This window comes from Aethalodelphis obliquidens, unplaced genomic scaffold (assembly GCF_003676395.1).
Source record: "Aethalodelphis obliquidens isolate GAN/ISIS:26980383/991018 unplaced genomic scaffold, ASM367639v1 scaffold16, whole genome shotgun sequence".
Taxonomy (NCBI): Eukaryota; Metazoa; Chordata; class Mammalia; order Artiodactyla; family Delphinidae; genus Aethalodelphis; species Aethalodelphis obliquidens.
Genome location: NW_020837960.1, coordinates 20,346,372 through 20,371,001, shown reverse-complemented (window position 1 = coordinate 20,371,001; position 24,630 = coordinate 20,346,372). Strand labels below are relative to the sequence as shown.

Genomic DNA, 24,630 nt, shown 5'->3' with positions numbered 1-24,630 from the left:
AGCAAGCAGATCTCTTTCACTCCTTCTGTATCCTGAGATTCTGATTCTAAGTTCCCTGGCATTTAAGATGAGCTTTTCCCAGTGCCTCTTCTGTGTCTACCCAGCAAATGCCAAGCAAAAGAAACTTAGGAAAGGGGAGGGGTAGAAACTTTGTGTTGCAGCTCAGCAGGGAGCTCTGGGAAGGGGAGCACAGACGTCACGATAGCAAGAACTGGGACTTCCCTGGCAGTCCAGTGGTTAACACTCCACGCTTCCACTGTAGGGGACGCGGGTTCGACCAGGGGAACTAAGATCCCACATCCCTACCTGCCAAGCAGCACGGCCAAAAAAACCCCCAAGAACTGAGCATTGAAGGAAACTCGCATTCCTTGGGGCTGGTCCAAAGGGGATCTGGTGTTCATGAAAAGGGAGCCCTTTGGGAGTTGTCAGGGCTTTAGTGGGAAGGGCGGGCTCCCGGGCTCCCGCCCACACTGCTGGCATGTCACCCTGTAACTGTACGGGACACAAGGGCCCCCAGCTGGCTAGAGAGGTGGAAGGCAGAGAAACAGCCCTCTCTAAAGCGTGGTTCTCTACCACGACGTGCTTCCCTCCAGACAGCCAGGGACGCGGCCCTGAGTCCCTCTGCTGGAGTGCCCTTCTCCGGCCAACCTGCAGCCACATCTCTCTATGGGGGACAATGTGAGACACCAAGCCCAGGCCACCCTCCTCTCCTCCACCACACTCCAGGTACCCAGCATCATGAATCCCCCACCCAAGGGCTCCAGCCACTGCCAGCCTGCAGGGAGAGCATCCCTCCTCCATCCTAAGGCCTGCAAGGTGGCCAAGGAGTGCTTATTTGCAGGACAGGAGGGACGTAGGTTTGGACACAGCTTAGGCATGCAGGCTCGGGTATCATACACATGCCTGTGTGAGGTACCTCGAAGTGAGGGACAGAGTTGAGAGTGGGAACAAATTGGGAGTGGGCATAAGTTGTATTCTTGCCCCCAAGCCCTGCAGATGACGGAGCTGAACCCACTGAATCCGTCCTTTTAGGCATCACGCGACACTGGCCAGCAGACATCACGATACACTAAAAAAAGGCCTCTTGCTTTGCTGGGTACAGTAAATGATCCTCATTACAAAAGCTACCAGCCCTTAATGTGTGCCGGACTCTGTGCTAAGAAGTTTACACGCGTTCTCTCACTTCATTAACCAGCCTATATGAGAAATAATATCATTCCCATTTTACAGATGAAGAAGTCGAGGCTGAGGGGGTTAAGTAATATGTTCAGGTTGACACAGGTCATAAGTGATGGACAGGGGCTCAAACTCTAGATGAGATCTCCAACCTGAGGCGGGGGCCGAGAAGGCTGAAGCCATGCAGGTGGGAGTTGGGCTCCTGAGGTGGAGAGAGAGAGCCGTGGACACCTAGGAAGGGGGCGGGAAAGAAGCAGAAACACTCCTAGAAAATGGAATGGCTTTAGAAAGAGAAGTGAGTCAGAGGCCAAGGACAAAGTGTTGCCAAGAGCTGGAGGCCTCGTGGGTGCTGGAGGAAAATTCCAGCTTCTCCTCTGAAGAGAGCTCAGCTCCATCGCGAGTTGTCTTAAAGCAAATCGTGCAGGTAATCACGCAGCACACCTCTCAACCAGCGGCGCCCAAACCAATTCAATTCGAGAGAAGATTTACATTTTAGACAAAAGTGAATAGCTGGCTCTCGATGTCTGTAGTTCAGAGGAGGAGTTGCCTTTTTTTTTTTTTTTTTAAACTGAAACATAGCTGGAAAATCTATGGAAGGCCCTTGTCGTGGGCTCCTTCACATAGTTTCAACAGCTACAGTGTTTTTGCTTGTTGTCTAGAAACCTGGGAGGATCTGTAGGGCTGAATTTCTGAAAGAGAATTTACAGAAACCAGGTCAGTTAGAATCAGGGCCACTAGGCCTACAAGTCCTGGCTGTGAATTATTCAATTAAAAAAAATTTATCGTGAAGGGCCATTTAAAGTCAGCTTCTTGAGTTTGGGGAGAAATGAAAAGTAATAAAGAACAGTGACCCCATTAATTTAAATGTCTGCTACCTCTTCTTTCATAATTACAGAAGAGGTTTATGAAATATCTGTATATAAGTGAATAAAGAGCACTTGCTCATTTCCCAAAAACATAAATTTTAGGACAAAGAAATAACAGAAGAAAAATAGGTAGTATCAGGGTTGTGATAATAAAATAAAACACAAAGTACATCACAGTCTCTCAGTACTTCGCAGTTTTGTTCTTGATGCTGTGTCCCTGCCAGCTCTCTATGAAGGTGTCTATCAAAAACTCTTCCAGGGCTTCCCTGGTGACGCAGTGGTTGAGAGTCCACCTGCCGATGCAGGGGACCCGGGTTCGTGCCCCGGTCCGGGAGGATCCCACATGCCGCGGAGCGGCTGGGCCCGTGAGCCATGGCCGCTGAGCCTGCGCGTCTGGAGCCTGTGCTCCGCAACGGGAGAGGCCACAACAGTGAGAGGCCTGCGTACCGCAAAAAACAAACAAAAAACAAAAAACTCTTCCTTCTCTGACTACACAGTCTGATGCTTCCCCTCCTTCTGGTTGCCAAAAATGAAAGTAACAATCCATGTCTGCAAGAGAAAACAAGTATTTTTTTTTCAGAATAAGAAAAGAATGCAGCAGGAATGAAGGAACATTAAACGAGCCTTCCAGCGAGCCTGGTGGTACCCGCCCCACTGATGATAAAATTCTAGGTCTGTCTCTTGGAACCCTGTTAGGCTCACTAGAGGCACTTAATATATGTTAGTATTTTGTCAACTTCACAGCACTTCACTTGGATTACCACCCCCCTTGTACAGTGAAGGAAATATATACTGGTTAATGAATTTTTACCTCATTTAAACTTTTCCTTCATTTTCTTAAACTTGCATTGAGTCAAAAGTGGATAGTCAAGGTGTAAAACTAGGGATGAAAGTAAAAACATTAATACTCCAACTCCGAATAACTTCATAATAAAGAAGAGTGAAAAGGTTCCCCAGTGTCAATATAGAATTTGACTCTGCGTGTGTTGGGATAGGGAATCTATAAAGATTTTTTCACAAGCATCCAGGGAATGACAAATATTCGAAAACTGAATTTTTTTGGATTGTCTTTTTGTTTAACCTGAGTCCTAAGTATGTTTTCTTTTGAGAACCCTTGTCGTACTATGACATAAGCCACAGATGCTTTTGCATCATTTTGCAAATAAAGAAAAAATGCTTTTATGATAAACCGAGTTTCTCCAGAACTTTCCAGGGCAAAGCTGTTGTTCTTGCTGCTACAAGTGGCGCAGTCTAATGGGTAAGGACACAGGCTTTGAAAACGAGGTGGCCTGGGTATAAGTGTTGGCTGTGCCACTTCCTCATTTTGTAACTTTGGGCAAATTACTTTGGACAAAATGTCTCTTTGCCACCCTCTTCTTCATGTGTAAAGTGGTGATAATAATAGCAGATACTCTTAAATATTTGTTGTGAGCGTGAAATGCATGTACATAGCTGAGCACAGTGCCTGAGAAATAGCAAGCACTCAATAAGCACTAGCAGTGATTAAAGACAAAGAAAGTCTAAAACTGTAGCGGGCTACCTCGGCGTCACACTCTTCATGTAGACACAGGTACAAACGATAGTAATCTCAAACTCAGAGAGACAGGCAGAGTTTTCATCAAATGGAGCCATGGAAACTGCGTATTATAAACAGCAACACCAGGAGGAAGGGCCATGACTAACTCACGGGCTGCTGGCATAGACTTCACAACTGGCTGAAGATGTAAGTTGAATAATATGAGATCTGTCTGGTCTTTGTACCAGGTTCCTAGGATGGAGCTTCTGAACCCTTGAAATTTCCTCAGTGCTAAGAGTGTTTTTGTTTTTCATGGTGGGTCCCATGATGGGTCCCTAGATAGTTTCAGGATGCGGGCCAGACCTGCTGGGTAGCTAGTGGGCTGGTAGTGTGAGCCACGTGATGTTAGATGTCCCTCCTAGGTGGAGACGGATGCTGACGATTGAGTTCAGTCACGTGGCTAATGATTCAATCAATCATGCCTGTGTGGTGACATCGCGATAAGAACTCTGAACGTCGAAGCTTGGCCGAACTTCTGGTATGAATACATTTATATGTCAAGAGGGTGGTGCATCCTGACTTCACAGGGAGAGGACAGGGGAACTCTGTATTCAGGACTGTCCCAGTCCTTGCCCTATGTGCTGTTCCTTTGGCTGGTCCTGATTTGTAACCTTTATAATAAAACTGTAATCACAAGTACAGAGCTTTCCAGAGTTCTGTGAGTCATTGTAGCAAATTATGAAATCTGAGGGGGTCTTGGGAACTCCTGAACTTACAGCCAATTGGCCAGAAGTCTAGATGTCCTAGGGACTCCTGAACTTGCAGCTGGCATCTGAAGTGGACAGTCTGGTTGAGGACTCTGCCCTTGACCTATGCAGTGTGCACGAACTCTGGGTCATTAGTGTCAGAATTGAATTGCAGTATTGTGTTGCATGAACTGGCCCTTAGCATATGTGCACTATGTGTATGGAGTAGACGGGCATGCAGACGCTTGGACATATTCGACGCGGAAACCACGATTTGGAAAAGGAAAAATAGTTTTCAGTTAAGGATTCTTTTATGAGCCATGGTGTAGACTGGAAAGAAACGTGTTGACATGAACACCGACAAAGCGCGAGCTAAAGTCTCAGCAAGGAAAGGTCTCTGCCAGTATCCACTGAGCACTTCACATAGAGACGGCAGCTGTCAGTCAACAAATGACTCCTCCTCTGAATTCCATGGTTGTGGTGAGAAGGACAATTGTGATCAATCAAATTAAGCCTAGGGAATAAATGTATCGTCAGCCTACTGTGCGAATACATTAGCAGTGTAAGCCTATTTTTTCCACTCTGAAATCCCCCTACTCTCAAAGGAGAAGATGCTCGTGTCAGCCTTTGAAGTTAAAGGTATGATAAAGCCAGATCATCACAACACTTTTAAGGCCACTAAAAACCATTTGTATGATTCCATGAAGCTTATTCAAGTGTCATAGCTCAACAATATATCAAGAATCCTGAAGAGCCTAAACCTCTCACTTCGGAGGTGACATTTCAAGACGTCACTGCTAAAGATATGATATCAGAAATTTATAAGAAAGCCAAGATAGGATAGAATGATTGCTGAGCGTTTAGTTCCCTCCAGAAAGTATGTGACCTACTTCACTCAACAGAGGAATTCGTGAACTTCATATTAGTTGGTATTTTAAAACCACCTTCAAATGATGCAATGGAAAGGGAAAAAAATTACTTTCCAAGGCGTAGATTAAGAAACCATAAGCTGCTTTATCCCAGGCTGAAACACTCATAAATCTGTCGCGTTTACACCTGACAGAGTGCCAGAGGTCATCTTCAGCGAGAGATCACTCCTGGAATTCTGAATTCTTGCCTTGCCATGAAAAATAGTTAACAAAGTCACAGATCATTTGCTTTCTTTTTGACTTAGCAGTTCTAATTGAGTAAAAAATAAAGAAGGAAAGAATGCTGAACCTCACTGCTGGCTAGTGTTATCTACCACCAAGCTGGATACAGTAACTTGGGAAATATTATCCATTTAACTAATATGGATTTATCATTTTAAAAATTACTTTCATTAACAAGAGCAATGACATTTATTTTACATTTATGTAAAACTGACAGTCACTTTCCTGGATGCCTATTAACTGAGCCTCAAAATTTTAAAATAGGCCTGATAGGAAACGGGACTCTTGGAATGGTGTGAATATCTAGATGGGGATCCAGGTGAATTCTCTCTCTAACAGAACACCATTTAACTTGGTGAAAGTTATAAAAATAGAAACAGAAAAAACAACCATTTAAAATCTCTGGAAATTGCCCTAAGGATGTACAGCAGTTGGAGAGGTATTTACTCAAATTATGTTAATCTTGATAAAAAGAGAAAGTTTTCAGCATTTGAGTTAAGACCTGCTCCCATCACCCTGCCCACACTCTGTGTGACGGCAGAACTACTCCTTGTGGACGCAGGCAAAAAGATGGGGTCTCCTGCTTCCCTTAGCTTCTACTCTATATCTTACTGTAGTTTATTTAGTATAAATCTGAAGGTGATTGCGATAATATATGGTGCCTATTGTACGCTCTAGAGCAATCACTAAAAAAATAACTGAAAAATGTATAGTTAAAAATCAATAAAGGAACAGCAATGAGATACCACTACATACCTACTAGAATGGCTAAAATACAAAAATCTGACAATACCAATTGCTGGCAAGGATACAGAGCAACAGGAATGCTCATTCATTGACTGAAGGAATACAATCAATGGTGCAGCCATTGTTTGCTTGCGTGGTCCAGTCACTGTGGAAGAAAACCTGGCAGTTTCCTTACAAAGGTAAGCATAGTCTTACCCTATGATTCAGCAATCATGCTCCTAGGTAATCCACTGATTTGTCATCTTATGTTCACACAAAATCAGGAAGCAATTATTTATTGATTTACGACTGCCAAAAACTGGAAACAATGAGTATGTCCTTTAATGGGTGAATGAATAAACAAACTGCTACAGCCATATAAAGGGATAACATTCAGTAATAAAAAGGAATGAGCAACAAGCCATACAGGAATAAATCGCAAATATGTATTGCAAAGTGAAAGAAGCCAGTCTGGAAAGGCTACATAGTATATGATTCCATTTATATGACATTCTGGGAAAGGTAAAACTATAAAGACAGTAAAAATACAGTGGCTGTTAGGGGATGGGGTGGGGAGGGAGGATTGAAAGGGTGAAACACAAGGAATTTTTTTAGGGCAGTGCAATAATTCTGTATATTATGTTGGTGGATATATGACACTAGGCATTAACCAATACCCATAGAACTTTATAGCACAAATAGTAGACTTTGTTTTTTTAATGTGCTCTTTAGCCATGCTACCACTATAGGAGATTGGTTTTTCCTTCAATATTCTTCTCAAAATATGAACTGCTAATTTCCTATTAGTCCAGGAAGGGCTTTCCCTTTTAGTGAGGTGTCAGAGCTCAGACTGGCTCAAATCTGATCCCACCACACTTTGCCTCCAGGATTCTTGTCCTGCCAAAGCCAAGGAATGTTAAGTTTCCTTTTATAAGAAGAAGCTTTTTCTAACTGAAGATAATGAAACCTTCCCCCTTATTGTGAAGAAAAAGTGTGCAAACCATTTCCTGTGTTACAGAAAAAATTTGTACTCAGAGGCTACCATTTTTTAAAATTTATTTATTTTTGGTTGCATTGGGTCTTCATTGCAGTGTGGGCTTTCTCTAGTTGCGGCAAGCAGGGGCTACTCTTCGCTGCAGTGCGCAGGCTTCTCACTGCAGTGGCTTCTCTTGTTGCGGAGCACGGGCTCTAGGTGCTTGGGCTTCAGTGGATGTGGCACGCGGGCTCAGTAGTCGTGGCTCGTGGGCTCTAGAGCTCAGGCTCAGTAGTTGTGGCACACGGGCTTAGTTGCTCCACGGCATGTGGGATCTTCCTGGGCCAGGGCTCGAACCCGTGTCCCCTGCATTGACATGCTGATTGTTAACCACTGTGCCACCAGGGAAGCCGGAGGCTACCATTTTTTATCAGGTAATGCAGCTAGAAATAATGATGTGTTTTGAATAAATAACGTGTTCTAGGTAGGGAATTACAAGCTCCATAGACATTATTTCTTATAATACTTTCAAATAGCCTTCAAGGTAAATAAAAACACATGTTCTTTTCATAACACAAGGTAGGAGGACTTCATTCCCAGTATACTGTATGCTAAATTTGCACTGATTCTTATGTATTTTATTAGTAGGAGAACCATATGTTCTGTTAATGCATGTATGAAAAATTTTAAAAGCATCATTTAGGAAGTCAGGGGAATCCCCAGATGGAATGAAGAATGTGAAAAAATAATCTAAATGAAAAAAAAAAGAATTAAAGGGAAAGATAGACTATTTTTAGACTATTCAACAATAATAGTTGAGGACTTCAATATCCCACTTAGTGGAACTAGGCAGAACATCAGTAAGGATATAGAAAATCTGTACAATTCTAACCCAACTAGACCTAACAGACATCTATAGAACACTTCATCCAACCACAGCAGAACGCACAGTTTCCTCTAGTACACAGGGAACATTGTCTGGACCATATGCTAGACCATAAAAACTGGCCTATAGGCTAATAATCTAAGTTCTTGGGCATAATGGACGAGATCCGGGTTTTATTCATGAAATTCAACAAATTTTATCGAACATCTATTAAATGACAAGCATTGATCTGGAGGTTGGCGTAGCAATTACTTTCAAGAAAATTACAGTCAAGGAAGGCAGACACACAAACAAATAATCAGCAAGATAATTCTAGAGTGTTTTTTTAGTCTGGAGGAAATAAACAAAGTGATAGGATAGTACTTGGGCAGTGAGGGGTGGGTAAGGGGTGGCCACGTAAACGAGATCACTCTACTTGAACTGAAATCCAAAAGCTAGGAAGGCGTTGGTCATTCAAATATGTAAAAGCCCAAAATCTAGCAGAGGGAACAGCAAATACGAAGGCCCTGAAGATAAAGCAAAAAAAGTGAGCGTGGCTGGAGAACGTAGAAAAAATGAGTTAGAAGTGCAAGCAGGAAGGAAACCCCACCTGCCAAACCCCAAGGGACTTGGTTCTATTCAGAGGTGATGAAAGGCCAAAGGTCCAAGCTAGGGAAGTAGCATGATCAGATTTGTATTTGCATAAAAAGATAATTCTTACAAAAATACGAGAGAGCTGAGAGGCATGGATTAGAGTAATGATCAAGGTGGCCGTGGAGAAAAAGAGGCAGATTTCGGATTTGTTTTGGATGTGGGCTCGGATGTGAAAGTCAAGGATGAAGGATGACTTTTTAATTTTCAGCTTCAGTAACTGTGGGTATGGTCGCCATTGACAGAGATGAATAAAATTGGAGGAGAAAATGAGAAGAAGAGAGAAAATCAGGGTTCTGTTTTGGACACGTGTAGCTTGCATGCTGTCAGATATCTTCATAGAAACAGGTAGGCGGAAGTTGGATGTTTGGCTCTAGGGCTCATTGAGGGGAGAATTCAGGACTGGATATACAAACGTGGCTGTCATCAGCAATTAAGTGGCAGATGGGGTCCTCGTCCCACTCACTAGCTTCATTCTACTCTGACCCCACCCTCCTGACAGGAAGGGTCACCTCCATTTCCTCACTGTACCCAGCTAACCTTTGTCCCCACGGTCTTGCCTATCTGCTCTCGTTTCCTGGAAGCCCTCTCTCACCACATCCAACTGCTGAGTATCTACTGATTTTTCTATGACTGAGAAAGAATTTGCAAGTACTATCCACTATATATGTTGCTAACAACGTTGCAAGCTACTATAATCCCACTCTACACCTAATCTTTGCTTACCTAAAAATTCTCAGAAAACAACAACAACAAAACTTATAGAAATTAAACATGATATGTACTAAACTGAACCAAAGGTGGGTCCTAAGGCTCTAAATGCAAAACCAAGGCCAAAATGAATGTCTATATATGCACCACTGAATCACTTTGCTGTACAGCAGAAATTAACACAACATTGTAAATCAACTATACTTCAATGGAAAAAAAACACAAAAACTGAGGCCAATCTGTTAAGCATTGTTGCTAAGCATTCAATCCGAGATTTTGCTAAACAACGTATTCTGCCTAAAAAGTCTATCCTAAGATTCTTGAGGAGTCTATTTCCTTAATGACTCCCGTGTGTGCGTGCACGCGTGTGTGTGTATATACGTGTACACGTGACAATAATAAGGTCTGACAAGTGTTCAATTCGGTAGCTGATTTTTCTTTAACAAGAACAAAACTCAAGGGACAGCTCCTCTATATAGCTTTCCATCGATGGCAAGATAAAATAACTGCTTCCTACTGTATTCCTAACTGGATCCTTTACAAACTTCTATAATTGTAGCTCCACGTATTAACATGTCTGTCTCCCCATTCGACTGATTCGTGAGGGTTGGACCTTTTGTTTGTAGTGTATTCTCTCATTTATAGACATAGCTCTCATCACTTAAAAATGTAAGCTAGGGAGGGAGGGAGAAAACTGTATGCAGCGTGTTTCAAAAACAGTACAGTTCTTAATACTTTATTTAATAGGAATTCATAATTTACATTCTCTGATTTCCTAGAAAACTCGACAGCCCCAATTTAAAAAAATATATATGCACCTAGCTATAACCAGAGATCATTAAAATGCAACATTGTATTCAATTATTTAACTAGGTCAAAACAATTCTTTCTTCCGTCTCATTTCTTGCCAAACTGCCTAACATCTTTCTTTACTAATTGAATAGCTCTAAACCACTTGCCAGAGGCAGAAAAAAAAAAAATCTAGTGAGTGAAAATGTCTGCATCAGCGACCTGACACTCAGCAAAGCTCATGGGAATCGTTCCTTGAGAGCCTAATCGTGTCCAGAAGCAGCCCCTGATCCGTGGGAAAGCCTGCTGACAATCTCCAGTCGCAGAGGAGGACGGGACACGGAGAGAAATTCCCAAGATTCTGAGCTCAGGAGAGAAGGAAGTACTCATCTTGGCTACCAGCTCTGGGGTCCTGCAGTTTGGGCTGAATGTTTCTTATTGGTGTTTGTGAAAGTTTCTGGTGGTGTAACTAACACTCAGGTTTTTCTAGTTCCTGCACAGTGCCTTGTGGTACATCTTTTCAACGCTCCTATCGGCAGAGCTCTTCCTCCAGCACCTGATTGGACACACATAGGTCTGAACTGTTGCACGGGCAGATGTAATTTAAAGTAAACACCACATCCAATCAGATGAGTGTTGTGAACTTTTATTAAAAATATCAGTCCGTGAAAGAGCTGTGGGGAGTCCTTCTTCATGAGGTGACGGTCTGACCAAATAGATCTTCAGGGCCTGTGACAGCCCAGGTTTAGAGGTTTTATATATATTATCCAAGGAAGCTAACTGTCAGAGAACGCTAGAGCCATTGGGGACAGAAAATTTCCAATTCAGAGTCAGATGCAGGCTCTTAACATTATGTAAAAGATGTTCTTATCGATTCCTTAATACATAACCGAGCACCAGACTTCAAAATGTGAAAATATTGAGTGAAAATAAAAATCATATTTACTGAAAACTTGCTTTTTGCTAGGCATTATGTTGAGGGTTTCTCATTAGGTAAGTATTATTATCACCTCCAGTTAACAGATGAGGAAACAGAGGTTTAGAGATTACCATTCTTGTCCAGCTAGTAAGTGGCAAAAATGGGTCTCCAACTCAAGACTGTTTTACAGTGACATATTCTATTACTAGTCCATGGCTTTAAATTCCAAGCATAGCTAGGGATTAAGACCAAAAAACAGAATGATTTAATCCAGAAATGAACCAAAGAAGCAAAACCATGAAACAGGTAATGTCAGAGCCCTCTTTTCCAGGACCCCGAGAGTTGGCTGGTAGGATTCCAGCCAACTTAGAACTTAACCGTTCAAAGATGAATGGTCTGGAGAAAACTGCCCAGTCTGCCCTGGTCTGGTGTCTATCTAGACCCACGGAGGAAAAAACACAATTGGTAACAGCTGGCATATGCTCAGGAAGGAAGATCAAAGGCACTGTGGAAGACACACAGAATTCTGTATCATCATTTTTACCTTGAGACTAAAACTGTCCTAATGAAATCAGAATTTTATTCTCAAATCCTTCTGGTATAACTCTTATCTCTCAGAAACCAATTATGGAGAGACTGAAAGTTTCCAATACGTAAAGGAACTACTAGCCACCCCTACTGGACACCTATGTATCTGGTACTATTAACTACTCACTCCCGTTCTTCTCAGCCTAGATTCCTACCAAAGAGTCAATCCTCTACGTTTCTAATTCATAACCCTTTACTAAATTGTGTGGCAGCTCTTTTCGAGAATCATCAACTGAGCCACTTTGGGTTCTTTTTATTTGAAAATAGATTTACACGTGTATCTTTCTTTGGAAACAAGGTGTGTTCCTGTTTTAAGTCAGAATATTGTAGTTCCATTCATGTATTAAATGTATTAGAGGAGCATGCATGCCATTTAAATTAGTACCCATCATTATATGTTGTGGAAATGTAGATTTTCTTTTCTACTAAAAAGAAACGAGGAAGCCACACCTATGTTAGTAAATATTGCTGAAAAGACAATGCAGACCACTCCTTGAGGAAGAATAAGAAAATACCTGTTTTCTATTCTTTCATTTGTAATAATATTCACTTCCATTTCAAACTCAAGGTGCCTCCTTTCCTCAGTAGGACATGCCTGATACTCTCCAAAGTCAATAACCTTGACAGTGGTGAGGATGGTACCAGGATGGGACTCTCCACAACAGATAAAAGTGTGAACCAGATGTATATGTATGAATAGGGTTAATATGGGTGCTTGCTGTATCCTTCCTTATGGCTTTCTCTTTTAGTGTCATAACTTATTTTTCAAATGCAAATGAATAGCCCCTAGACATACCTCCAGAATAATCATCTCTGACAGTAGACCCAAGCATCTGCCCTTTTAATGAGCAGTATAGTAGGGGAAAAGTTGAGTGATCATTTTAATGCCTAGGAAGTTACTGGTGAGCTTTTAATGCATAAATTATCTCTTGTATTGCCTCCAAGACACCACAGAGTGCCATAAAAGAAACCCAATCCTTGCAATATAAACAAATAGATTTCTAATCCGTGTTTACTTGACCAGAGCAGACCCATGGATTTTGTACTTGGTAGAATTTCTCCATATGGAGTTAATTCACAGCACAGTCTGCAAACTAGTTTGCTGGGAAACTTCCTTTGACTCCCATTTTAAGGACTTTTGCACCCCACCTTTGACCCCTGCTGTGCTTTCTGTAGAAGACCCCGAGGAAAAGTTCTGGAGAAACTCCTTCCAGATGTAGTGTGCAATTATTTGCGCTTACTCTTACCTTAAATTTTTTCTTCTTAAAGACCCTTAGGAGCCATCAGATAAGGAGGATTTAGGGTTTAGATTTCAAAGGACATCAGATTTATATCTTACCCATATATCTAGCTTGGGTAATTAATGTGTCACATCATTTTCCAAGGAATCACGGAAAAGTCTACACCAACTGATATTCTTAGACACAACTACAAACAAACCCATGTGCCAACAGAAAGCCTGTGGCTGAAGTTCCTCAGAAACAATATAGCTGTTAAATTCATTCAGTCGTGTAGCCAGTATTTATTGAACACTAACAATGAGATAAAGGCAGTGCTAAGTAAGAAGGACAAAAACATGGTCCCTGTAACGACAAGTCAAATGATACACATTAGGCGATTAATTCATTGCCGCTTTGGTAATAGGAGGGTCTACAGAGAAGCTCACCTCATCTGAGGCAGGAGGAATCAGCAGTGGTTTTCTTTATGGGTGGCCTCAATTATGCATAGGGTTTAGCTAGGCTGAGAGAGGTCCAGAATGATGTTCTAGGCAGGCAGGACAGGAGGGCAAATGCTACAAGGCATTTGATGTCTTGCCTCGTTACAGAAACCAACAGGAAGACAATGCAGTCCAGCACAATAGATGAAAGGAGAAGAATTACAAGAGACGGGGCGGTTAGAGACATACAGACTAGGTAAAACAAGAGGCAGGGGAATGATTGGATCTGGGGTTTTACACATCGACTATTTCACCAGGCAGGAAAATGGGTTTAGAAGAGAGCAAGTGAGGACGTGGGAAGATGCCTTCAGAGTGTGCAGATAAGAAGGGGTGTATTTGTCTGCAATGTATTAATCTCCTAATGTCTAATAAATATTGGCTGCAATGTATTTTTTAAATGTGATATATAAATACACCTACATGTATGTACATATGTATGTATGTTATATAATAGTATAATGTGTAACAACATGCAAATATATGTAGTTCTTTTAAATCTCTACCCTAGAGGTGACTACTTAACATGCAATCTACCCTCATTAGACATCCATTCACCAGAGGCAGCAGCAACCAATATCTTCAAATATTACTATTCAACCTTCACCAGAGAGTCGGGTCATTGGCAGAGGAATGCCAGAAAGAATATTTCACTGGTGAAAGGTGTGACATTCAAAATTTTTGAATTGACTTTGGTCAACTATACAATCACTTCTACTTTGGCATGAACAGTGTTCTGAGAGTCTCAGGAGCCCAGCAGGCTCTCTAACCCTTAGGAGCGGTAACCTATGTCTTGGTAACCAGACACTTGGTTGTCCGTCCCACTACTTAGCAGAGGGCTCTGCTCCAAAGGAAGGTGAGTTGAATCCTGCTGCTAGAATATTGTCACATCTGCTCACGTGAACGTTTCATGCTGGGTACTTTTCAAAGTGCCTTATGTACAAATCAGTGGAACAGATTGTATGACGGTTTTTGTGCTTACTTGCAAACAAATGTTTGTATACGGGGCAGAATCTCATCGGAGTCTTGCTTTAATCGTAATATCCCATCTGGTGGTAAATTTGAGGAGGAGATATTTACAGCTCTCATAATCTCCAAACCTCCTAAACTAGTGACGTTTACAACAAGAACCTGAAAGTGGGATTGGCTAAATTGGCTCAGATCCGTTCACAATAACTGGATTAAGACAGTATCAGTGGAAATGGGGAAGAGTGGAACTACCTAGGGGGTAGAATTGATGTGGAAAAGGGAGAGGAAGGTATCTAGGATGACTAAGGTTTCTGACATGAGCAACTTGGCTCATGGGCATGTGATGCACGAAGAACCCTGGGGACAGAGCTGGTCTAGCAGGAAGATTACAAATTCAGTTTTGGACGGTGGCTTTGACATATCTGTGGGTTTGCTAAATGGAGATGTTGCATATGCAGCTGGGTATAAGATGTTTGGGGCTGACTATATCCCCTTGGGAGCCTTTGGGAAATGGATGTAATTGAAGCCATGGGGATATGAGATTGCCCAGGAAGGTAATGGTGGAGAAGAGGAGAAGGCCCTGAAGAGCTCCACCACTGAAAGTCTGCGAACCGGAGCACATAAGTGAATAATGATTTTGTTACTCTAGCAAATATATGGCATTTTTACATAGTTTTGGAACTGATAGAAAAATTCCCTTTCAAGTGAGAATTGCCTTAATTTGAAAAAATACTTTTTTGAGCCAAGTGAAGAAGAGAGCCCTGGAGTATGCTTCAGTAGTTCACAGTGAAATAGGAACACAGAACCACTATGCAGCAGAGAAAAAGAATTTAGTTTGCTCTTTAAAGAAGAGGCCAGAGGAGGCAGCCCACTGAAGAGACCAGGTTGGTGTGTTTATTGGAACTTCACAGTGAGAGGCAGCTAAAGGCAGGTAGTCTGCTGCTCCATTGATAGCTGTTTGCAATGTGGCATTGTAAATTCCTCCTCCAGCCTCACCTGCCGAATCTTCGGTAAAACCTAAAAAAACTCATAAATGCTTACTGTGAGCAATTTTCTTTTATAGAAACCAAAGAAAAACCTGAGTTTTATGCCAGGGGCAAAGAAACAAAGGACAAAGGCGGCATATGGGTATATAAGAGGTAGCCTCTAAAAATATCCCCCCCCAGGGATTTGCAGAAATGTGGGGGCTGGCTTTGAACTCTAATAGGCTGTGGAATTGAAGAGCTTATTTTCCATATATTTTGATGGATAGGCATATCTGTCCTCTCATGGCTGGGTTATACATTTTTAAATAATCTCTTTGTATTATTTTAAAATTATTTTTGAATAGGTAATATAGTCATAAGTTTAACAATACGAAGGGCACTTAAAGTAAGTCTCCCTCCCATCCCTGTATCTTATCCAGAGGCAACTATCATGTTCTGTTTCTTACTTATCTTTCTAGAGATATTTCACTGGTATAAAGCAAATACACGTATATTCTTTAAAAATGTTCACAGACATTTTTTTTTTTTTCTTTTTTGTGGTACGCGGGCCTCTCACTGCTGCGGCCTCTCCCGTTACGGAGCACAGGCTCCAGACGCACAGGCTCAGCGGCCATGGCTCACGGGCCCAGCCAGCCACTCCACGGCATGTGGGATCTTCCCGGACCGGGGCACGAACCCGCGTCCCCTGCATCAGCAGGCGGACTCTCAACCACTGCGCCACCAGGGAAGCCCTGTTCACAGAAATTTAACATATTGTATAAATTCTTCTGCATCTTGCTCTTGTCTCTTAGTAGACACTGAAGATATCTCTGTATCAGTACAGAAATGCTGCCTTTTAAATGGCCGTATAGCTTTCTACCTATGGATGTACCATCATTTATTTAGGGAATTCCCTACTGATGGTCATCTAAGTTGTCTCCAGACTTTTGCTATTTCTGAAAATGCCTCAATGAAAAGCTTGTCCATACACCGTTTTGCACGTACTACAAATTGAAATAATTCTTCTTGCCAAAGGAGTTGAAAGCTCACTGCTCATCATGACCAAGGGCAGGACCTGGCTGAGGCAGGTGCCGAAGAGAACACAGGTAAAGGTTCAGAAGGCTCAGCTTAGAACCTCAGGCAACTGCAGCAGCAAAATCAAAGCCAGCATGTTTCAGGGCAACTGGAGGAAAGTAAAACATTGTAGGGAGATAAACTCGTAAAGACTTAGGACTAGAGAAAACTCACAAAGACTTAGGACTAGAGATCTGAGATTTGGAAGGAAGCATTCTAGAGCATATCTGACCTCACAGGACAAAGCAATGTGGATCACAAAGAAGACAAACTGAAGTAGCAAGAACAATCCCTTTGAGCTTCCATGGAAAACGGTGATCAAGAGTCCTTCCATGGATTATGTTGGGTTATCCTCATAAAACTCTATTAAGAAGGTAAGATTATTATTCAGATTCTGCAAATGGGAAACTAAGGGTAAGAAACTTGCCCAAGTTCACGCAAAGAAGACATGATGGAATCAAGATTCAAACTTGGGCGCTCAGAGCTGGAAGGTCTTAATCACTGAGGTATGCACGAAGCTTTAGCCAAACAATGTAATGTAAATCCACTGCTGATAACTAGCCCTAATTCATCCAGCTTTTTCTGTTCGCTTTTCCCTTGATCCCAAGCCTGCCTTAAAGACCTGGTGTTTGTCAGTAAAGTGGCTTGGAAACCAACAACTAAAAATTCGCCTCAAGCAAACAATAATTCATTCCAGGTAAGTGCAGAAAAACAGACAGCCTGTATAAAAAGTGTCTCCCACTGAAGCTTATTTCTATGTGTGCTACAAGTTAAGCATTCATTAAAAAAAAATTATTATGATTGATATTATAGGCTAATATATGCTAACAGAACTATAACAAAGAGTACTCATTTTAAGGGTCACAGTTAAAGATAAAATATGTCAACGGTAGAGCTCTCACAGTGTATGACGCATAGTAAGTGATCAGTAAACACTTTTTAAATGAATAAATAGTTAAAAGAAAAATACCAGGATATCAAAAGCCCTAAGAAAACGTCGTGGGTGAGCCAAACTAAACATCTCAGAGTACGCTATGTATTAATAGCAGACACAGCATAATTTTCAAAATATGACAAGCAAGTTCCTCCCCATATCCCAGAGAAATGGCAATTGTGAAAATTGTTAAGAAAATAAATAGAAGGAGAGTTTCCAGATCCAACTGCTGGTGGAAGTAATTTAGCCTCAGCATTGCCAGAGATGGTTTCATAGCATGACATTCTCTCCCTGCTCTCGTTCACGTTAGAAAGCTTCTCATTTTTCATCACTGCCATTTATTTTCAGATCTGAACCTTTACTTTAATGATCACTTGAGTGCACAAAACTAGAAGAGAGAATATTGTCCTTTTTCCACAACAGGTGAACTCCTCCAGGGAAAAATCAATTATTTTCTCATTGACCCCCATTGGTAGGTGTTAGTGCAGTGACCCAGATCGTGGCAACCTCTTGCTCTGCTCTGGGGAATTAGTCCAACTCTGTTCCCTCAGAAATTGCTCTTGAGGTGACAGGCAGTTTCTTCTTGATCCTGTGGGCTTGCTGGAAGCTGGTAGAACAATCCAGTGGTCTCATTTCCATGAAGGCTCTCTGGGGAGACCCTCTCCACGTTATGAGAGAAAGCCTGAATCAAAGAGGGGTACCTGCATATTTGATGTTCTGACAAATTCACTCTATCCCTAAGGGCTGCAAAAACAGTTTTTTTTTTTCCTTTGAATTAATTAATTTTTTGGTTGAAGTACAGTTGATTTACAGTATTGTGTTGGTTTCAGGTATACAGCATAGCGATTCAGTTATACATATATATATATTCTTTTTCAGATCCTTTTCCCTTATATGTTATTACAAAAAATTGAGTATAGTTCCCTGTGCTATACATTAGGTCTTTGTCGATTATCTATTTTATATTGCATTGGCCAAAAAGTTCGTTTGGGTTTTTTCCGTAAGATATTATGGAAAAACCTGAACAAACTTTTTGGCCAACCCAATATACAGTACTGTGTATATGTTAATCCCAACTTCCGAATTTATCCCTCCTCCCACCTGCAAAAACAGTTTTTGTAAAGAGCACTTTGGTATTAACAAAAATGCTGAATGAATTTTGTCTTCCACCTTCCCTTCACAGCTAGCCTTCTTCTTGCTTTTGTAACTTTGTAATAAGGCATGAATGATACACAAAAACCTGACCATGTTTAATGTATATAATTTGATGAGTTTGGACATATGTATACATCCATGATACTGTCACCACAATCAAGGTAATAAACATATCCATCACCTTCAAATGCTTCCTTACGTCTCTTTCTTTGTGTACGTGTGCTAAGAACACTCAACATGAGATCTACAATATGAACAAAATGTTATTACCTTTTTAAATAAATTTACTTATTCATTTATTTTTGGCTGCACTCGGTCTTTGTTTCTGTGCGCGGGCTTTCTTTAGTTGTGGCGAGTGGAGGCTACTCTTTGTTGCGGTGCACAGGCTTCTCATTGTGGTGGCTTCTCTTGTTGCGGAGCACGGGCTCTAGGCGCGAGGGCTTCAGTAGCTGTGGCACGCAGCCTCAGTAGTTGTGGCTCGTGGGCTCAGTAGTTGTGGCACATGGGATTAGCTGCTCCGCGGCATGTGGGATCTTCCTGGACCAGGGCTCAAACCTGTGTCCCCTGCACTGGCAGGTGGATTCTTAGCCACTGTGCCACCAGGGAAGTCCCTGAACAAATTTTAAGTGCACAGTACCTTATTGTTAACTGCAGGCACCGTGTTGTAGAGCAGGTCTCCAGAGCTGACTCATCTTGTATAGCTGTGACTTTATACCCATTGAACAGAAATTCCCCATTTTCTACCCACACCCACAGCTAAGTTTCTTGAAAGAGCATAATTTTCTTCTTCTTTATCTCTTACTCAGTCTTCTACACCTAACACTTTAAGTTCCACCCCACCACTCTACTACAGCTGCTCTTTTCTGTGGTCATTATTAAACTTCTCATTCTTCTTCTTCTTATTATTATTATTATTGCGGTACGCGGGCCTCTCACTGCTGCGGCCTCTCCCGTTGCGGAGCACAGGCTCCGGACGCGCAGGCTCAGCGGCCATGGCTCACAGGCCCAGCCGCTCCGCGGCATGTGGGATCCTTCCGGACCGCGGCACGAACCTGCGTCCCCTGCATCGGCAGGCGGACTCTCAACCACTGCGCCACCAGGGAAGCCCCTAAACTTCTCATTATTAAGTCAAATAAATATGCCTTGGCTCTCCCAAAGTATTTGCCATAAACACTATTGAGAACTCCTCCCTCCCTCTTGAAATTCTCTTCTCTTTCACGGGTCTCTGTAACAATATCTTCTTTTGAATTTTCTCCTACCTCTGACCGCTCCTTCAACAGGGAACCTGATTTCAGGATCAGGATCTACTGACTCTATCCCCCTGTCCTTTCTAATCTGCCCCATCCTCTCCACCTCCACTAACTTTGCCTACCTAGGTTGGGGCCCTAACGCTTCTCGCCTGGATGACATTACCCTATTTGTCTCCTTTTCCCAGGCACTTAGACCACTGTAGGTGTTCAACAACTCTTTGTTGGTGGGATGAATACATGGTGACAATTCCTCTCCCCACCTCTGCCACTCAGTGACTCACCATACTTGCTCCAGGCACCTTTCTAAAACACATAGGTAGTCATGCTGCATCTCTCCCTAGGCCAAATCCTTCCACTGCCTCCAGGATCAATTTTGATCCTCTTAGCATGGCACAAAATCACTTCTTGCCCTTTTCGTGCCTCATCTCCTACCAGCGCCCGATGCACACTCAGTGCAGCCCTGTGAGATAACCCACAGCACCAGTACTCTTTAAGAACCTCGCCCCACCCCGTCTCTTTTTATTAAAGTACAATTAACATACAATAAGCATACAATGAAGTGCATGTATCGATCGATTCTGGCACGCGTATACATCCATGTAACCACCACCCTCATCAATATACAAAACATTCCCGTCATCTCAGGAAGGTCCCTATGTCCTCAACAGTTAATCACCTCAAATAAATCACTGTCCTGATATCTGTCACCATATGTTAGTTTTGCCTCTGTGTCTGGCTTCTTCAGTTCAGCATAATGTCTGTGAGATTCGTTGATGTTGTCACGTATACTAGAAATTCATTCTTTTTCACTGACGAGTGGTATTCCACTGTTTAAATATATCACAATTCCTTTACGTATTGGTGGACATTTGAGTCACTCTCAGTGTCAGATTATTACGAACTCCAAACATTTTAATGCCATTTTTTGTGGACATAGATTTTTTTCTTTTTTTTGCATGAATACCTAGGAGGGGAATTCCTATGGTTAACTTAAGAAAAACTGCCTAAATGTTTCCAACCACACATCTCCATACTTGGCAACACTTGGTGTTGTAATTTTTTTTTTATTTTAGTCATCCTAGCGTATGTTAAGTGGTGTTTCACCGTGGCTCCGAGTCTCACATTCTTCCTGACTACTGATGCTGAGCACCTTTGCAATGTGATTATTGGCATTTGTGTATCTTCTTTTGTAAAATATTCCATTTATTTGAACCATTCAAAAAATTAGTTGTCTTTTTATTATTTCTTTGAAATAGTTACTCAGAATATAAGTTCTTTACCAGATATGTAACTTTACGAGTCTTTGGCTTACCTTTTTGTTTTCTCAATGATGTCTCTGAAGCACAGAAAATCATCATTTATCATCTTTCTTTTCCTTATGCCCTTTAACTTTATCTTTAATAAATAAATTAAGGTAAAGGATTCCAGTTTACCTGGGAGAAGCTTCCTCCTTATCTTTGAGAGTCAGTTGACATAACGGGACGTGTAATCACTGATGTTCTTCTTTGTTTTCCCCCATAAGCTTAGGAGCAACTTGAGAGCAGGGGTTGTACTTTATGGAGTGCTTTATATATAGTAGTAGAATGCCCAGCAAGTAGCGGAAGCTCAAGAACTATTTGTTACCCAAATATGTTGAAAATTGGAAGAGTCAATTCAGTTTCATCAATTAACTACTTTACGCATCATCTTCTCTTCCTAGAAACAAGGAAAACTCCCCACTTACCTCAAAAGCATGTACAAGCAATGAAAGCTTTATGAGGTTGTGAATGGAGCTTTTTTGGTCCCTTACGTGTACATCAGTAAGCAGCCTGTGAATATATACTTTTCATAGATTTTATATTATTGTTATTATTAATATTATTTCATGAATCCTGATTTTCACTTGAAAAGTTGTATATGTAATTCTTTATTTTTTAGTATAACTCTTAATACATCAGATGTTCCTCATCAAATGCTGGGACATCTTGAACCAAAGAAAACTATGACTAGTCAGAATAGAGACACGAGGGTTTGCCAGTTGACTTGATCATGTCAGAGTGATCAGCTTTCTATCCTAGTGAGGTTCACTAATGTCCAAAACCCTAAGGATTACATCAAAATGACAATGTTATCATTCAATCTGTCCAAGAAATTAGACCTTGATGAATTCCATGGAGAACTCCAACTTGATAATGAGCTAAGAAGTCATAACACTATTCTGACAGGAAGGTACAGTTAAAGAAATTTGAAAAGCAGCAGCAATACATGAAAATGATGGGCTAATGGAGGGAGCAAAGTGCAATCTTCTCCTCCTGGCAGGAAGCCACAGAATGGAGAAGCCCCTGCTCAGTGAACAATGAGACACAATCAAACGGCATTCAGTGCATGATGAATTAAGCATCTGAGAGCAGAGTGACTTTTTCCATAGCAACAAAGCCTCAGAAAGCCCAGAATGTTATTGGCCAGAGTCTTGTACTGTTCTTCCGGGGCTACATCAATCCTCACCCTGGATGATTAAAAGTGCCAGAAGCAAGTGTGATATTCGGATATTCAAGTTAAATGATAAATGTGCATAGAATGAATAGAAAATATAGTTCCATGTGTAAATAGCCAGAATGTTCAATTTCCAAATATGAAAAGTATATAATTTAGAAACTCATTGAAATGGAAGTTTGAAGGATTTGCTGCTTACTCAGCATCGCCTAATAAAAGAATGTATCCGTTATCCAATCTTTGCTTTGGAAAGAGTTGGTTCTGTTGGGGGTTGTGAAAGGGTCCAGATCTTTCTCGCTAGTCAAGGCTTTATGCTGGTAACAGGAGTGTGAAAGAATCTTTCTCAATGGCCAAGATCCCTGAAAGAACAGAGGTATGAAACTGCCCCGGCACAGAAGCACCGAAGCAATGCAGCGCCTTGTAGAAAGTGGAGAAGCAGCACGTCACTGTCAGCTTGTGACCGCTCTGTCGTCATCCATGGAGACTGAACCATGACCTGGTTTTCGTCGCCTTCAACCACTTCTCAATGTTGTCCATATTCTCAAACGTCATCCAAAAGAGACTTGAAATTCTTCTCTCATAAGGATTTGATCATGATTGAAGTGCAATGAACAGGCGGTTAGAATTCTGGTTGTAAAGAATTTAAGTTGAAAGCAGGAATTATGTCTTACCTGTAACACCTTGTGTGCCGAGAATAACTCCTGGTTGGATGACTAGTGGGTGAATGAATAGGAGGCCTAAAAATGAAATGGAAAATGTACAGGACAGTTGGAGCTGAAAGGCTACATTTAGGAAATTAAAGAAGCGAACCCCATAACTGAATTAACACTCTATGACACACGGAGCTACTGATCAAAGAGAGAATTTATTCACAGAGCTTTTCAAATACAAACAAAATAGCACGTTTTTATTTTTTACAAAATGAATATTGGAATAAATGTGGTACAGCACAGTACAATAATGGATGAAAGAAAACAAGATCTAGTGACTGGAAAATGTCTCTCATTACTCTCACATCTTCAACTCAATTCTCTCCTACAGTGGACAGAAAGTTGCCCCTTTAACTTCATAAGAATACCATAGCAGAAGCTACTCAGAGAAATATTGCATATTTTTTGAATAATATTGAAATACAAAGGCTTAATTCTAAAGATCTGCATAAACACTGAAAACACGTTGAGGGCATAAAGAGTTTATGCAGAGTATACAAAATACTGATAAGAGTGGCTTATTGGTCCATTTATTAGGTTTAATGTATACTTTATAAAGTGATAATATGGTATTTTAAATGTGTATTAAAAAGAAAACAGAGGAGTAACGCACTGCTAACCCTCTCATACAGACTGTGCAACAATTTAAATGTCTGTGTGTGGGCATGTGTGTGGATGCGTACATCTGTATGTGCTCGTGTGCTTTCAGAAATGCCATGACTTACTGGGAACGTCTGTGCGTTACCCTGCTTCCCAACCTAATACTGTTTCTCCTAGCCCTTTCGATTCTCTGAGTCATCATCCTTAAAAAAAAAAATCCTTGTTTGCTGCATATACAGATTTGTTTTGTGTATGTGTGTGTTCTACATCAACAATACTCTGTGGGATAGAAACACCCAACACCCTGCAATATTTTTAGCCTTTGGTCCATTTTTCTCTATCATTCCATGCTCTACATTTCTTTCACAAACCTTGCACAACCCTTCCCCATGGTATAATGTTTTTAATTCCACTGGGTTTCATTTCATTAGTGTTGTATGGTTTAGAACCACTATTCCACCTTTTGAGAATAGCTGGATGCTTCAGTCCCTCCCAGCCCCTTCAGCCCGTCTTCTCCTCTGTTTGCTCTTGGTGGCTCCATCTCAGTATGGGTACTGTTTCTGTTTCTTGCCCGAGAAGCAAGCCAGCCATGTGCATAGCAGCATGGCGGTGGCAGCACCTGCTCCCGTGCAGTAGTAGGCCCAACCGATTTCACACTTACCTAGGGACACAAGAGAAGGAGAGAAAGCAGGCACAGATCAGGATGATTTTACAGGAGGTTCTGTCATTTCTCCCAGGGTGTGTGTTCCTGGTGTACCACGGTGAAACGGAAATACTCATTAGAAATGTGACACTCACTCAAAGGGAATGATAACAAGGGATGAAACTTATCCCATGATGGAAGAAAGCCGGAATAGTTGTGGGCATTTCAGAAGGACCTCAAGGCCTATGTCTCCTGCTAGCTAGTGACAGAAACCTTTTCTCCCCAACTGCGATGCTCACTCCCGTGGCTGAAGAAAAGGAGGAATAACAGCAATCAGGATAGGAGAGATGAAGGTATTAGTTCCGATTTAAATCACCCAAACTCATATGCATAATGAGGTACCTTAGAAAAAAATTCAAAATACAGGTAAGTCCTAAATATAGATACAGTTTCTGCAAAAGGGCCAC

The 24,630-nt window shown here is 41.5% G+C and overlaps 1 protein-coding gene across 8 annotated transcripts in view; it reads right to left on the bottom strand.

The window, feature by feature from the left end:
- Positions 1 to 24,630, bottom strand: part of LHFPL6 (LHFPL tetraspan subfamily member 6) — a 273,997-nt gene that overhangs the window by 2,040 nt on the left and 247,327 nt on the right. For 7 of the 8 annotated variants that reach the window (XM_027116442.1, XM_027116445.1, XM_027116443.1 and 4 more), the window contains one exon: positions 23,057 to 24,181. The exons of the other annotated variant lie outside the window; for it this stretch is intronic. In XM_027116442.1, the coding sequence (XP_026972243.1) occupies positions 24,063 to 24,181 (119 nt within the window). In that variant the 3' untranslated portion in view covers positions 23,057 to 24,062. Of the gene's footprint in view, positions 1 to 23,056; positions 24,182 to 24,630 lie in introns of those variants that run through there. 8 annotated transcript variants of the gene reach the window in all.